Below are 13,833 nucleotides of genomic sequence, written 5' to 3' on the forward strand. Positions count from 1 at the left end.
AAACACGTCACTGATACCTTTTGAACAGATGGAGATGTGTTCCATCATGCAGGTACCTCAATTACTTCAAATCGAGGCAAAGACTGTTACCCATCCTCCTTTATGGTTAGCTAGTTTGGTTTTTTACAGTTGAGTTTGTACCTTTTTACTTTATACATCAAAGACCCAAAATTGTCAAGTTTGCTTGTTTTCCACCTTGGAAATATTAGGAATATCAACTTTGGTCTTGCACTTTCACAAACTGATCCACTAAAGTTTCAGAGCATCTTTATTTTTGTTTTCAATATCTTAATTGAAAGGATGGAAGATGAACAAAAATCTTCCTTCTCTAAAAAGGAGAATAAATTGATGTTATAAGGGTTTAAAAACAGTTTTAAATTGACTAAAATTTCACACTCATCTGAAGGCTTGCGTGCATGGGGACTTTACCAGCATAATCATATTCCTCTAACTCCCCATGTACACTTGAGTGTCCAGACAGATAAAATTGTAGTGGTATATACTGGTATATTGCTCCCCACCACCACCACCACCAAGACAAGCCCTCAGAGGCTCAACTTTCACTGTTGAGGTCATTTCTCTCATCATTTTAAAGATTCTTCTACAGCAGAAAAACAACAAACTGATTTTCTACTGTAAAAAAAAAAAAAAAAAAAGTCTAAACAGCTTGCAAAGCCTTCTTATAAACCAAAGCAAAAAAGGACTTAAGCAGCTTTTTTTTCCATTTTGGTAGATCACTGATCATCAATCTTCCAGGTATGATTACTTGAAGTTGTGGCTGTAAGCAAAACTACTTCCCTTGGCCAATCTGCTTGTCCACTGAAGCCAAGAAGTGTATTGCTTTTAATTAAAATCCTCTATTTTACAGGGCAAGTATTATCCTTGTTTCCCTGGATCCAAATTATCTCAGTCTATACATGTACAACTTAGATTGAAGAATCCAGCCAGGTTAACATCCAGATTAAGTATTCAATAGGAAAATCCTTCAGGCACAGGGGCACTAGTAGAAAGCCTGATTAGACAGCATACTGAGAAGTAGTGAAGGTTAATGCTCTATCTTCCTATTAAAGCAAGCCCACAAAAGTCTAGACAGTCACCCAACTAAAGCAAGCAGGGATAACCTAGTAACAGTGCTAAGGGGGAATCAAGGTAAATACCCATTTCTGATGTCTTTTAAACTGGTAGAGACTGGAAGATCTACAGAGCTGAAGAACCCATGTCAAAAACAATCCTCCCAGACTAAAGAGGGACACCTCATTTCCATCAGATTCCCATTTTTACACTGCAATTATAACATTGGTCCTTAAGAGCACGTTCTCCCAATATCTGAAGAATGGAAGTAGCCATGCATTCATCGTAAACACTGGAATTGCTTAAGCTATTCCAGAGCGCACTTCATCTTTTAAATATCTTGGAACATACATGAAGCATTTGAGCTGCTTCTTGATCCGCATTTTTCTTTTTACCATGTTTCCCTCCTTATGGGAAGGAGTACATTAACTCTGTACTAGGTAGCATACTAGGTCAGCACTCTTCTGATGAACAGTCTGCAGAAACTAAGCTCCTGCAAGATAGTCAGCCTGCAAGGATAGAAACTTTAAAACAAGTTTGTATCCATGGAATGTTCTCCTGCCACAAGCACAATGATTCAGAAATAATGTTTCATAAAGGTGACAACTACTCCCTTTAATTTCAATGGGCATCATCAACTTTTAGATGGGCCTCATAAGGCTTCCCTGTCATATTTTTAGCTATTACTCTGAGCATGTTGAGATAACCATCCAGCTACTCTAAAACTGTACCAAGCATGAAGACCACCAGCTTCTTTCCCCTTCCCCACCCAAATCTAACACCCTGTTTTAGATCAAATAATTTGATCCACCATACTCATGCTACAAATCAACTATCATCCAGAAGGTGTTTCATTTACTACTTTCCTTTCCTAGAGAAATTTGCCTGCCAATTTGGTGTGAGGGAAGAAAGTAAAGGCATGCTTGTTTTAAAGATTTTTTATTTATTATTATTATTATTATTATTATTAAAGAGGTGAAGAGAATTGTTGACAGCACAAGTTATTTTCTCACAAACAATGAAAACACCAACCTGAGGGAATAAAGAATTGAGGCAATATAGGTTATGAGTTAAAGTAAATACATAGCAGGTACTGTTATAAGAACTGTATTAAATGTTTTCAGGTTGTCCCACTTGGTCCATCATCATCGTATTTCAGCTAAAGTGTACACTGAACAGTTTAATGACAAATACAGCACCTCTTATTAAACACCAACATACCCCATGGACTGCTGTCAGGTACACTTCAAGGCTTCAGTTACACTAAACTTCCTGCTTAAGCCTGCTTGAAAACTGTTCTAATTTAAGCTAATGATCCTTAAAAGGTAGCGGCTTCCTACACTAAAGTCTTTTTTCAAAAAGTGATTTTAAAGTTATCTTGTGCATTTTGACAGCCTGCAAGTAGTGTTTACAAATAATTACTAATTAAATGCTAAGCAGAGTGTTCCATGCCAAGGCGCATTACCAGCACCATACACAGCTTCTTTCAGGCGGGACTTCTGGAGTCTCATGATTGACAAGGTCTCTAATGAACTCTAATTGTAGTCTCTGCAGTGGGAGAAAGCAACAACAGATGTGGCAAAAGGGCAAACCACAAACAGTTTTGCTAATGAATGAAAAGTGTTTGGTCTGATGAGGGCCAGTGACCCAAAAAAGTTTCACTCTTCTTCCTACCTTATTATTTCATGTTCAAGTCTGACCCTTTCCCCCAGTCAACACAACAGTTGATGGCAGTAATATACAGTTAGCTTTGAGGGGCTATGCAAGCTCATGTTGGCAATGAGCTGTTGAATTTTTTTTTAATATATACTTAATGAGCAGCATACAGATTCTCTCTGTCAAGGTGATAGAATTTGAAATGAGGGAATTTAATACTGTGTACTTCTGAACAGTTAGACAAAGCATAAACCTACAGATGTCAGTTTTTGCCACATTAGTTACTGAAACTTTTGCATGCAAGACCCAGAACATCATCTCCTCTGTTTAGTTTTGTAATATTGTTAGCAGTATGTTGGCTATGACCCTGATCTGTACAAAACCCAATTGCAAGATGGCACACAGGATCATGGGTAAATTTTTCAGAATGCCTTGGGACGTTAAGTCATTTAGGCCCTTTTGAAAATTTTCCATATGCATCACAGGAGAAGGTGGGCTGTGAGCAAGCTTTTTCAAAATGCAATATAAATTTCAAAAACATAGTAAATGCTTTGTGATTGCACTCTTTCAAGTTTGCTTCAGCATGACAGGTTTTTTTTTTGTTTTTTAAAAGAGAGAGAGAGATCCACAATTAATACAAGCACACAGTCCATGGCAAATAGATTTATCTGCAATTCTCAGTCACTGCCAGAATTCAGAAGATAGAATAAAGAAATGTTTGTCATTACCACTGTTAATCACTGGAAGTGACTTGGCTGTTCAGGCAAGTGCATAAGAGTTGAGAACAGAACTAAAGAGAGTCCTGTGGCACCTTATAGACTAACAGACGTATTGGAGCATGAGCTTTCATGGGTGAATACCCACTTCGTCGGATGCATGTAGTGGAAATTTCCAGAGGCAGGTATAAATATGCAGGCAAGAGTGAGTCAGGCTAGAACTAACAGAACTAAGTAATAAATATCAGCTGGGCGAAAGGGGAGCACAGCCCCTTTATTGTCAGGACCTTGAAGAGGGAAAGGAAGAGCTCTCCAGATTGTGAGTAACCTGGGATAACTGGAAAAGAGCTGAAGAAAGGCCAGAAAAGACATTTGGGTAGGAACAGGAAAGACAGAAGTGGTTTTAGCAGGGAACATAGGAAAGATGATAAAAAAGGATGGAAATAGGAGACAGCTATAAGATTACAACAACAACAACATGTCAGCAGCGGCATCTCTTGCCATTTAATCATAAAATTTAATTTTTTTTAAAGCTCCAACTCCTGGAGTCATGTGATTGAGAATCGGAGCTTTCATTTAAAACTAAATGAAGTTCCTATCCCCTATAATGTTACAGTGAAAAAGTTGAAGACATGCACTCTAAAGGATCTAAAGCAGCCAAAACAAAACAAAAAACCACAACAACCCCCCCACCATAAATCGAGACTAACAGTCTCAATTTTGAGGAGTCTTTACTCATGATTTTGGAATGAGTAGCACTGTTAATCCCACACTTCTGGGAAGAAGCATATTTTGGTATTAAGTGCATCACGGGAGTACAAACGGACAAAATGCATGTAAATATATGGAAATAAATGCAAGTTAAGTGCAGGCAAGGGTGGGGGGAGGATTAAAATCTGATTTAAATTCAGCAAGCAGGAAACCTTGATTTAAAATAAATTTTAATCTTGTTTTGCATTTGTACTTAAAATCTATCTTCCTAAAGAAAGATTCAAATTGGTTGGTACACCGCTACCTCGATATAACACGACCCGATATAACACGAATTCAGATATAACGCAGTAAAGCAGTGCTCCGGGGGGGCAGGGCTGCGCACTCCAGTGGATCAAAGCAAGTTCAATATAACGCGGTTTCACCTATAACGCGGTAAGATTTTTTTGGCTCCTGAGGACAGCGTTATATTGAGGTAGGTGTATAACCATTAAAGCATCTTGATTAGCAACTAAATATTGCCTTGCCACTAAGTTTGGTACTTTTTGCTATCCAGGAGGCAACACTATCTATATTTAAGCAATTATATAAGACAACATACATTTATTCAGATACTCCGCTTCTTCATTTTTTCTTATGTTAGAAAAGTCAGGGGGAGGAAGAGGAGATTTGTTTTTACACTGGTGATTTGTGGCAGGCCACATTTGGGTGGAAACTGGAATTCAATTAAAAATGCACAAATAGCACTTTGTTTATTAAATAAAATTACCCTAAATATATTGGACACATTAAAAACATAAAAATGTGTTTTGCATTTTAAAATGATTAAACAAAGGAAGCACTAACTGTAGTTAGTGAATTGATGTTTCAGTCCCTTGACTTCAAAGGCACTCATCCTCTCCCACCTGGTTTTTATTGATAGATTGGAAGAGGAAAAACAAGCTTTCCTGCTTTTCCAATTCCTATTCAGTTTCTGAAATCTGAATCAACTAGTCAAGAGAAAATACACTCTGCACCTACTAACTAAACTGAAAAACAGTATTTAAGGCAAAGTCTTTTCTGAAGAAAAACTGAAAGTACTTACATTTGGAAAAAATGTAAATACCAGCACTCACTCCACTGTAAAGAATGAAAATAGATATTAAATGTCACAACCATTTACTGAATTATAGAACCTGACCAGATCTCAAAAGTTAAAGATGTTTTCCTTCGATTCAGTATCTAGTTAAACAGCATCTTTTAACTCATTAAAATTTGAGGGTACAATGATGCAGCCTATTTAAATTAGTTCATCATAATAAACTAAGGTCTTAAGTGTCATAATTTCAAATAAAATTTAAAGAGGATTATTTTTTAAGAAAATAGGTATTAAATAGAAAATTCTTTTTTAAAAGGACAAACTGATTTTTATCCACTTTCAGTGCAGACCTCTGGCTCTTGGAGTGGTGACCAAGTGACACTCTGTTGCAAGGGTTGTGAACCCTTACCCTATGGCAATCTTTGACACTGCTGACTGGGGGTGTGGGGGGAAGGGGGGGGTGTTCTAATGAATTTCAGAAACAGCTTCATGTTTAGTCTCCAGCAAAGACCGCACTATCACTAGTGGGGGAATATCGCATCACATCACATGAGCTCGTATTCTAAACAGGAATGGTCCAGACTAGTCTGTTTCATATTACCCTTTCACTATGAACAAGAAGCCCATAGAGTGTTGCTGATGGAAAGCATGTAGAGCACTAATAAGCACCTTCCAAAAAGTAATTCAAACATTTAGAGGTAACCAACAATTTTCAGCGCTATTAGAAGACTCAAACCAATTATTCAAATCAAGACTTCCCATAGAGTTTCCTAGACAACTTGTTCTGGATATTTCTTGTACTGGCTCAAGTTTTAATAACTGTTTATTCTTCAAAGCTTCACAACAAGCAAGATTTACAGTAGTCAGATCATTGAGACCAATGAGTCTATATCCTACCTTTGGCCTCCAGCAGGGACAAGAGACTTCAGGAGATGACCAAAACCCCAGGTGATGCAAATCCAGCCAATTACAAAGGGCTTTACCTGTGAGTGGGCAGGGAAAAAATTCCTTCCTGACCCCTGCAATGAATAGCTTACATCCTGACACACAAAATTTGTTCTTAGCTTATTTAACTTTCATCAGGAAATTTATCCAGTCTTTTTTAAAGCCAGCCATGCTATACGAGTGAATTCATGTGACTGAATTCCACAGGTTCAGGAAACCCTAAGTGAAGGCGTAGTCTATTTTTTCCTGAATTTACCAGCTACTAGTGACCTGTTACTCATTGTGAGATTAAAATGAGACTGAGCACACAATTATACTTTAGGTTCAACATACTGAGTCTGGGGCAGCAGCAAGATCAAGAATTACTTTATCTTTACTAATAAGACAGTGCTTCGAGTTTTGACTCAGTACATTTCAGCATTAGCTTTAGGAAACTTCTGGAAAGCAGTGTCTTAGAGGACACAAGAACCTTCTCTGCTGAAACTGCTCTTAAAATCTTATAGCAAGGCTTGGAAGGTTTAGATTTTTATCCCTAAGTACTGGTTAACGTCGATTTCACTGTACACATAAAATGAGGAAAAATATTTCCATGAATAACTGAAACTTACCGATAGGCAAAGAAAAACGTTGCTTAAGAACTTAGTTTGATTTTAAGGATCTTTACTTTTGACCCAAGAATCTTTTGATGCCTACTGGCAGAAGGAAGGCAGGAGGTTCATAGGGGTATAGGGATTTTCCTGGATTCACCAAAGGGGATCATGTAAGGTCTCTACTGAAAGCATGTGTCACAATGGTCACCATAATCATTGCAAGATGCATGGAAAATATGCAAGGAGTTATATGCGCTGAAAGTTATGTTCCCTAAGCCCTATAGTTAAAGGCAGGTCACTCACAGGTAGTGTTTCCCAAAACAAACTTCTCCAGACAGGATGTGGACAATGTTTAGCTTCCTGGTGGATCATAGTGCATCTTCCAACAGAAGTGTTAGGATACGGAGTCAAATGCTAATGAAGAGCTTTTGGACACTTCAGAAGGAAATTAAAAAGGAGGAGGTAAAGATGGGGCAGCTGTTTTCAGGTGAAGATCAGAGGTTTGTTGTCCTACATCAGGGATGCAGAGAGATGCCTTAGCATCCTTCAGTCTGTGAAAACAAGCTGCCAACGGGCTTGATCTTAAAGGGGATCTCAGCCATGCTGGCTGACAGTGCTGAAAAAGTATTTGGGGTAAACTATCCTGTAGGAAACAGGGGAATGTCTTGAGAGTTAGCTTTAGGTTCTACAAAGCATATTATGATTGTATTATAGGTAACCGATAGTAAGTAAGAATATTGGAAACAATTGGTAGAATGTGGTTTTTGTTTGTTAACAATAAATACATTTAGATGTCATATGTTATGCGGAGTGGTGATCCTGAACTGAATCTTGTATAACTTGTGTGTACTATTCCTTTGGGAGTAGAAGAACATAGTTCAGTGAAACAGGGTCTAGGCACTCCAGAGGGACACTTGGAAGACTTGTGGGTTGGTGTGTGCCTATCACTAACTTATACAGAGCGAGGCCTGCATGCTTGCATTGTCACAGGCTAGTAGAGTCGGGGAGGTGATCCGCAGCAGGCAGACAAGACTCCCTCACAGTAAGGGCAGGTGGTAGCGAGGAACCTCAACTCTGGGTACCTCTGGGGAAGAAAGAAAAAGAAAAGGTACACAGGGCCTTCTCCTGGATCTCCCTACAGTTGGATACCAATTAATATACCATCTCCTCTTAAAATCTTGGTGTCCAGACGTGGCTGGCAGCACTCCATCTTCTGGGTCTCCAATCTCTGATCTTCAATTCTTCTGTTTTCATTTGATGGGCCTTCCTCCGCTCTTCCACTTTTGGTAGGGATCCTACAGGGATCAGTCCATGGTGTCTCCATCACTAAATGACTGTATCCACCATTTTAATCCCAATGACTCTGAAGTCAGCACTTCTATTCTTGAGCTATTCCCTTCCATCCCGTTTCAGGTCTCTGACAGCTGGCTCAAGAACCTTTGCCATCAACTGGATCAAAACTGAGCTACTAAACTTCCCTTACAAAGAGTCCTCTCTCTTCCTCCCCACACCCTTACCGCCTCCCCATTATCACCCCTTTCTTAATAGCTCAGGTCCACAACCTGGAAGTACACATCTAAGTTCTATCCAAATCTTGCCATTTCTTCTTCCAGCGTTTCAAGATCTGTCCTTTACTTTGACATCCACATTATGTGATCGATCACTTGTCTAGGCCCTAAACCCACAACTTTCTTCCAACTTCTGCAGCCTCAACTACAGCTATTCTGAACAATTTACACTACATGAGCTCCACTGAACTTTTCACATTGCACTCCTACCTTTTCCTTTCTGTTCTCCTATCTGCTGAGATGTTTCTCCCACAAGAACCTTCTTCCACTTAACCCGTTAGAGTGAACACTCTTCCCCACATTAAAACCTACTATTGGCTTCATGGTAGAAAACAGAAAACTGATAATGGCTAGGATGGTGATCAGTTCAGACAGATTTAATAGCCTTGAATCTGCTAGTCGTGCACACAGCTAGTCTGTGACCAGGTGTTCCTAACATTATAAACCTCTGTCTTCATCCCCAGCCCCCTCTGATCACCCACTTGTTTTAAATTAGACTAAGCCAGTGGTTCCCAAACTGGGGATTCGTGAAGCGTTACAGGGGGTTCTCGGGAAAAAATTCCCTAATGGCGGACAGAGCTGTCCTTAGGGACCCCAGGCAGCACGGGACCAGCAGCCCGGAGCCCCTGGACTTCCAAGAGCTAAGCAGTTCAAAGCAAACATCTATCACACTAAGGAGATTTAAACTTCAAGACTCCTTATAAGAAATGGAAAGGTAGGTGCATATTTTTTGCTGTTTTTAAAATTAAATAGGCAGCTAGTATTGTTTTTTAAAATTATGAAGAACAAGTTTAAGCTTTGTGGTAACATGTGTTGTTTGCTTCAACTGCTCAAGACCTGAATGCTTGTATAAGAGGAACTCTTTGAGTTGGCTTCTTAGATACCTTCATGCTGTTTCACATCTGATACTTCTTGATGAAACATAGGAGCCTTGTCTTATAACAAGCTTATTCAAAGTGATACAAGCTATGAAAGTGAGATCTTGGAAGAGTGTTGCCATTTTCATAATGTAACAAATACTGTAATGATAAATAATAATAAATAGTGTGTAATAAGCATGTCATAAAAACAAATTTTATATTTCCAAGATCACTGCTTTTATAATTTATACTCAGGTAAAGGAGAAAATCCCTGGAAATATTCTTTTTTAGGAGGGGGTTCGCGAGACTTGACATTTTGGTGAAAGGGGTTCACAGGTTGTTAAAGTTTGGGAACCACTGGACTAAGCCCTTTGGTTCAGACCGTCTCCTGTATGTTTGTACAACACCTAGGACAACGAGGGATCTTGATGGGGCCAAACAGCCTCTGTAATATATGTTAGATTTATTACCAGTTTGGTATCTTACATTTTTATTTGCTGTTGAAGGAATGACTCCCAGTCAGCAACAGAAGTATTTAACATTTCAGATTAAACCATGTTCGAATGAGATGCCTCCAAAGTGTGTTGCGGCTATTTCCTTTCGGATAGTTCTGTTTTCCGTATCTTCTCTTCCTGCCTCCATAAATTCACTAAGCCACTGTAACACTAGAGAACCAACTTAAGTCACAGCATGGCATTAGCAGCAGTTTCCTTGAACCTTTTCACATAGACTGCACACGCAATCTAGTTCTCGGTCTAACCCAGATCAGCATATGCATTTCAACAGCTTGCAGCCCCTCTTGCAGTTTCTATTTCCGGAGGCCACCTCCGGTTGCTGAAGAAGGAATATGCTGAGAACATACCAGATCAAATATCAAAATCCTGGTCAAGCCGCAAGAGCTTCTCCCTTTCTGCACCACCCCTAGTTCCCAAACACATACAATTGCACTGACTTGCAAGACTTGCTTAGACACTACAAATCTGAACAGTTCCTTGACATACTACCTTATCCAAGAGGACCTGGGGGCCAGTCATGATAATACTTTATAGCAGACCTGCCCAGCTACATAGGAGCAGCCCTCCAGACCTAGGTAATGGGTTCAACGGACTTTAAGCAGCAACTATTCTGTCGTAGACATGAGAAGTAACTCAGACACTTGATTTTTAAAGCAAGAAACACTAGATTAAGTTAAGTTGTGACTATCTGAAGAAATGTTAGCTTTGAGAAGTGAACTCTTGGTGCACGGCTCAAAGTGTGCCAGTGTCAACATGTACTAAGATCGGACTCTTCTTGCCAAAGGATTATGTTAAACTCCCCCCCTTTTAACCTGAATGTTATATTGCAGTAACACGGTCCTGGTCTGCAAGATGCTCTCCCAAGAGTTTGACAGCCCTGCCCCCCAAAGCTTGCAGTACAAGCAAGTCTAGGTCAAAATATCAAACTCAAAGAAAGCAGAATCAGTTTTGCCAACTATCATAGTAAAATAGGATGTGTGCAATACATCCATATTCTGGGAATCTGCATCTGCTTCGTTCTTCCACAAATGAGATTGTGTGTGGGGCACAAACCCAGAGTTTTCAGGGAGATTTAATACTTCAAGCACAAAGGACTCTACTAGTAGAGTCCAAGTTAAAAGAAAGTGACCGGACAAGTACCTGTACAGTCTGGCAGGGATCTAACTATGTTTTCTTCCACCCTCACAAGGATATTGTTTCCATCCACAGTAATTCACCAGGAAAGTGAAACATACTTTGGGGAAAGAAGGGAAACCTGACCACTTGCGCGAAATTTAAACTAGTTTTAAAACATTTACTGGATTGCAGACCACATGGTGTGGAGTCATTTTCCATTTGAAGTATTTAATACTCTTCAGAAATCCCATGTTTCCAAGTCTTCATATACTAGCGTTATAACAATTCCCTTGGAGCATGCACCGTACCAGCACATCAACAACTTGCATTTCTAACACTGAAGTAGACCTAAAGACTTTCTAGAGAAAAGTTAAGCTTCCCAACCCTCATGCAAGTTTGTTAGAAGAATATTCCCACTAAGTACTCACATTCACCCTCAAGCCATTTGAGCATGCATTTGTCAGCAGTAGAAATAGACCACCTAAAGAATGGGCTGCTCTTCTGAAGTTTAAAAATGGGGTCCTCACAGCAACATATGCTGAATACCCAGCCTACAGTAATCCAATTAATTCACTGGCATTTGAATATCTGACAACACTAACTCAGGGGTTCTCAAATTGGGGGTTGAAACCCCTCAGGGGGAGGTCACGAGGTTCTTACATGGGGGGCACAAGCTGTCAGCCTCCACCCCCCCAAACTCCACTTTGCCTCCAGCATTTATAATAGCATTTAATATACAAATTGTGTTTTTAATTTAGGGGGGCGGGGGGGGGGTTTCGCACTCAGAGGCTTCCTGTGTGAAAGGATTCACCAGTACACAAACGTTTTAGAATCACTGCTCTAACTACAGAAGAGGCACTTGTGTCAGACTGCAAACCGGGGCAGCACAAAACGCATTTGGGACTAGCACGAAGGCAGTCTGAGTAGCACCCATTATACACATATCCTGGTAAGTAGTGATGGGAAGTGCATCATATGAAGTTTTGATGAACTATAGCAAAGAAGTTACATGGTTGAGTATGGTCTTTAAAATTGTGATGACCCTACATTCTGTGTTGCTAATGCCTACTCACCCAGAATTAAACATGCATGCATACACTAGGGCCCCCTTCAGAAAGTTCTCTAATGATATTAAAAAAATAATAATAATAATCAAGAAGGAACACCCACTTCCAATAAGAAATTAAGGAAAGCCAACTGACCTGAGAAAGAGAAGTAGCTTTCCCAACAAGGTCAGGGACCTACCTCTTATGCACTGCCAAAGCCATACGTTCAGTTGATTGCAGAGAAGGAACTACAAACAAAGCCACCACACTTCCGAATCGTCACATAATAAACCACATCTCTCCTGCCCCACCTATTGATGCTCTGTATTGTTTTTACCCATTAATGCCACTTACCAAATCAATCAGGTCACTGAGGTTTTTCTCTATCTGCTGGGGAGGCAGACGCCTCATTAAATCCAAGGCACAATCCAGCTGCTGGTCACTCTGGGAAAAGAAGAAAATTCATCACTTGCAACTAGTGCAGAAAAGCAGTGTTTGTTCAGACTATGACTGCAGACAATGTATCACAGCTAAACAAAAAGAGAAGCACTTTAATTGCTTTGCATCACAATACTGTTCTACATATGGCTAGAGGCTTTGGCTCCAGTTTCAAAGTGTGTCACCTTTTAAATGACATACACACACACACACACACACACACAAAATGGAATTTAGTAACCTCTGGCTATATCAGACAACTAACTTCATTCATATTACACTGCATGAGTTTCCTACAGTATAAGGACTTACTTCCGCATTATTGAATATGGCTGGCACACACACACACAAAAAGAGGATGCAAAACAGCCTATTTTTGATATTTCCTGTTCAGATCTTTAGAATCATGGGTTTCCTCCAAGTGGCAGCTAATGCTACTGCAAGTTAACAAGACTTCAGCCACCACATTAGGCCAGGGCTTAAGATGCCTATCATGGATAAGTTCAAGCTTCACGCTAACCACAGCTGACCACCATTCACTAACAGCTTCCGATCCAAGTGTAGTAGACACTTATCAGGGCTCCATCAATAAATCTAGTACACCAGTTCTTTTAATCTTTTAGAAGACACTAATGTACCAAAACTGACCAAGAAGGTGAAGCAGAAAAGGTAAGAAGGCCTGCTTGATATTATTCTAAGTCAAAATAGGCCAAACAGCCTCAAAGTTGCCCAGATCATATTTATTTATATTATATATAAAGTGATCTGTGGAAGTAATTGTTCTTGCCCTGACCCCTGTGCATAATACAGAAGGACTGTATTACACAAATTAAGAACAAACATACTATGACATCTTTGCATCTTGAGGTAATAGATTAAAGTCCCGTTAGAGCCCTTCATTACCATCCTTTACTAATGAAAATATAGGGGTTCTTCATCAGTCCAGATACACATGCATACTTTGAGGCCCACCTCCTGTAGTAGGGTCTGCAATTTAACTGCCCTGACAGGGTTGTGGATCTCCTTCAGTAGATGTGTTAGCCATTGTGTGTTCCAACACTGTTTTGTGTGACTTATCGGGTAACACCATAGTATACACTATTTAAACTGTGGATGCACAAAATATCTAAATAAAAAAAAAAATACAGCAAGAAATACATAGGCTGCTCCTTATATAAAGGCAGAATGACACTAGATGCAACCAGGCATCCTTTTTCAGACAGCAGCACAAAAACATGTCTCTTGTTCTCAAAATGTCCCTGTCTTCTACAGGGACTCAATGATTTTCTCCATATTACCTAGTTGTATTTATTGCACCTTACACATCAGTTACATAGAAAACAAAATGTCCTAATTAGGCCTCAGGTAGGATCAGCATTTCATCATTTGTACTAGACTGAAATGCAAGCCATGCATAGGGTTTAGGATTGGATTCTTAGATATACAAGTTGTGGAAATCAGAGCTCTCTGTTGCGTTTCCCCTCTGCCCTCCCTTGGAGATTTATCATGAAGACACATACTGT

The 13,833-nt window shown here is 39.7% G+C and overlaps 1 protein-coding gene across 1 annotated transcript in view; it reads right to left on the bottom strand.

Annotated features, from left to right (window-relative positions):
- CAPZB (capping actin protein of muscle Z-line subunit beta) overlaps positions 1 to 13,833 on the bottom strand; it is a 111,471-nt gene that overhangs the window by 70,419 nt on the left and 27,219 nt on the right. Inside the window, exon 2 of the mRNA XM_065421169.1 lies at positions 12,227 to 12,316. Within this exon, the coding sequence (XP_065277241.1) occupies positions 12,227 to 12,316 (90 nt within the window). The remainder of the gene's footprint in view (positions 1 to 12,226; positions 12,317 to 13,833) is intronic.

Source organism: Emys orbicularis, chromosome 22 (assembly GCF_028017835.1).
Source record: "Emys orbicularis isolate rEmyOrb1 chromosome 22, rEmyOrb1.hap1, whole genome shotgun sequence".
NCBI lineage: Eukaryota > Metazoa > Chordata > Testudines > Emydidae > Emys > Emys orbicularis.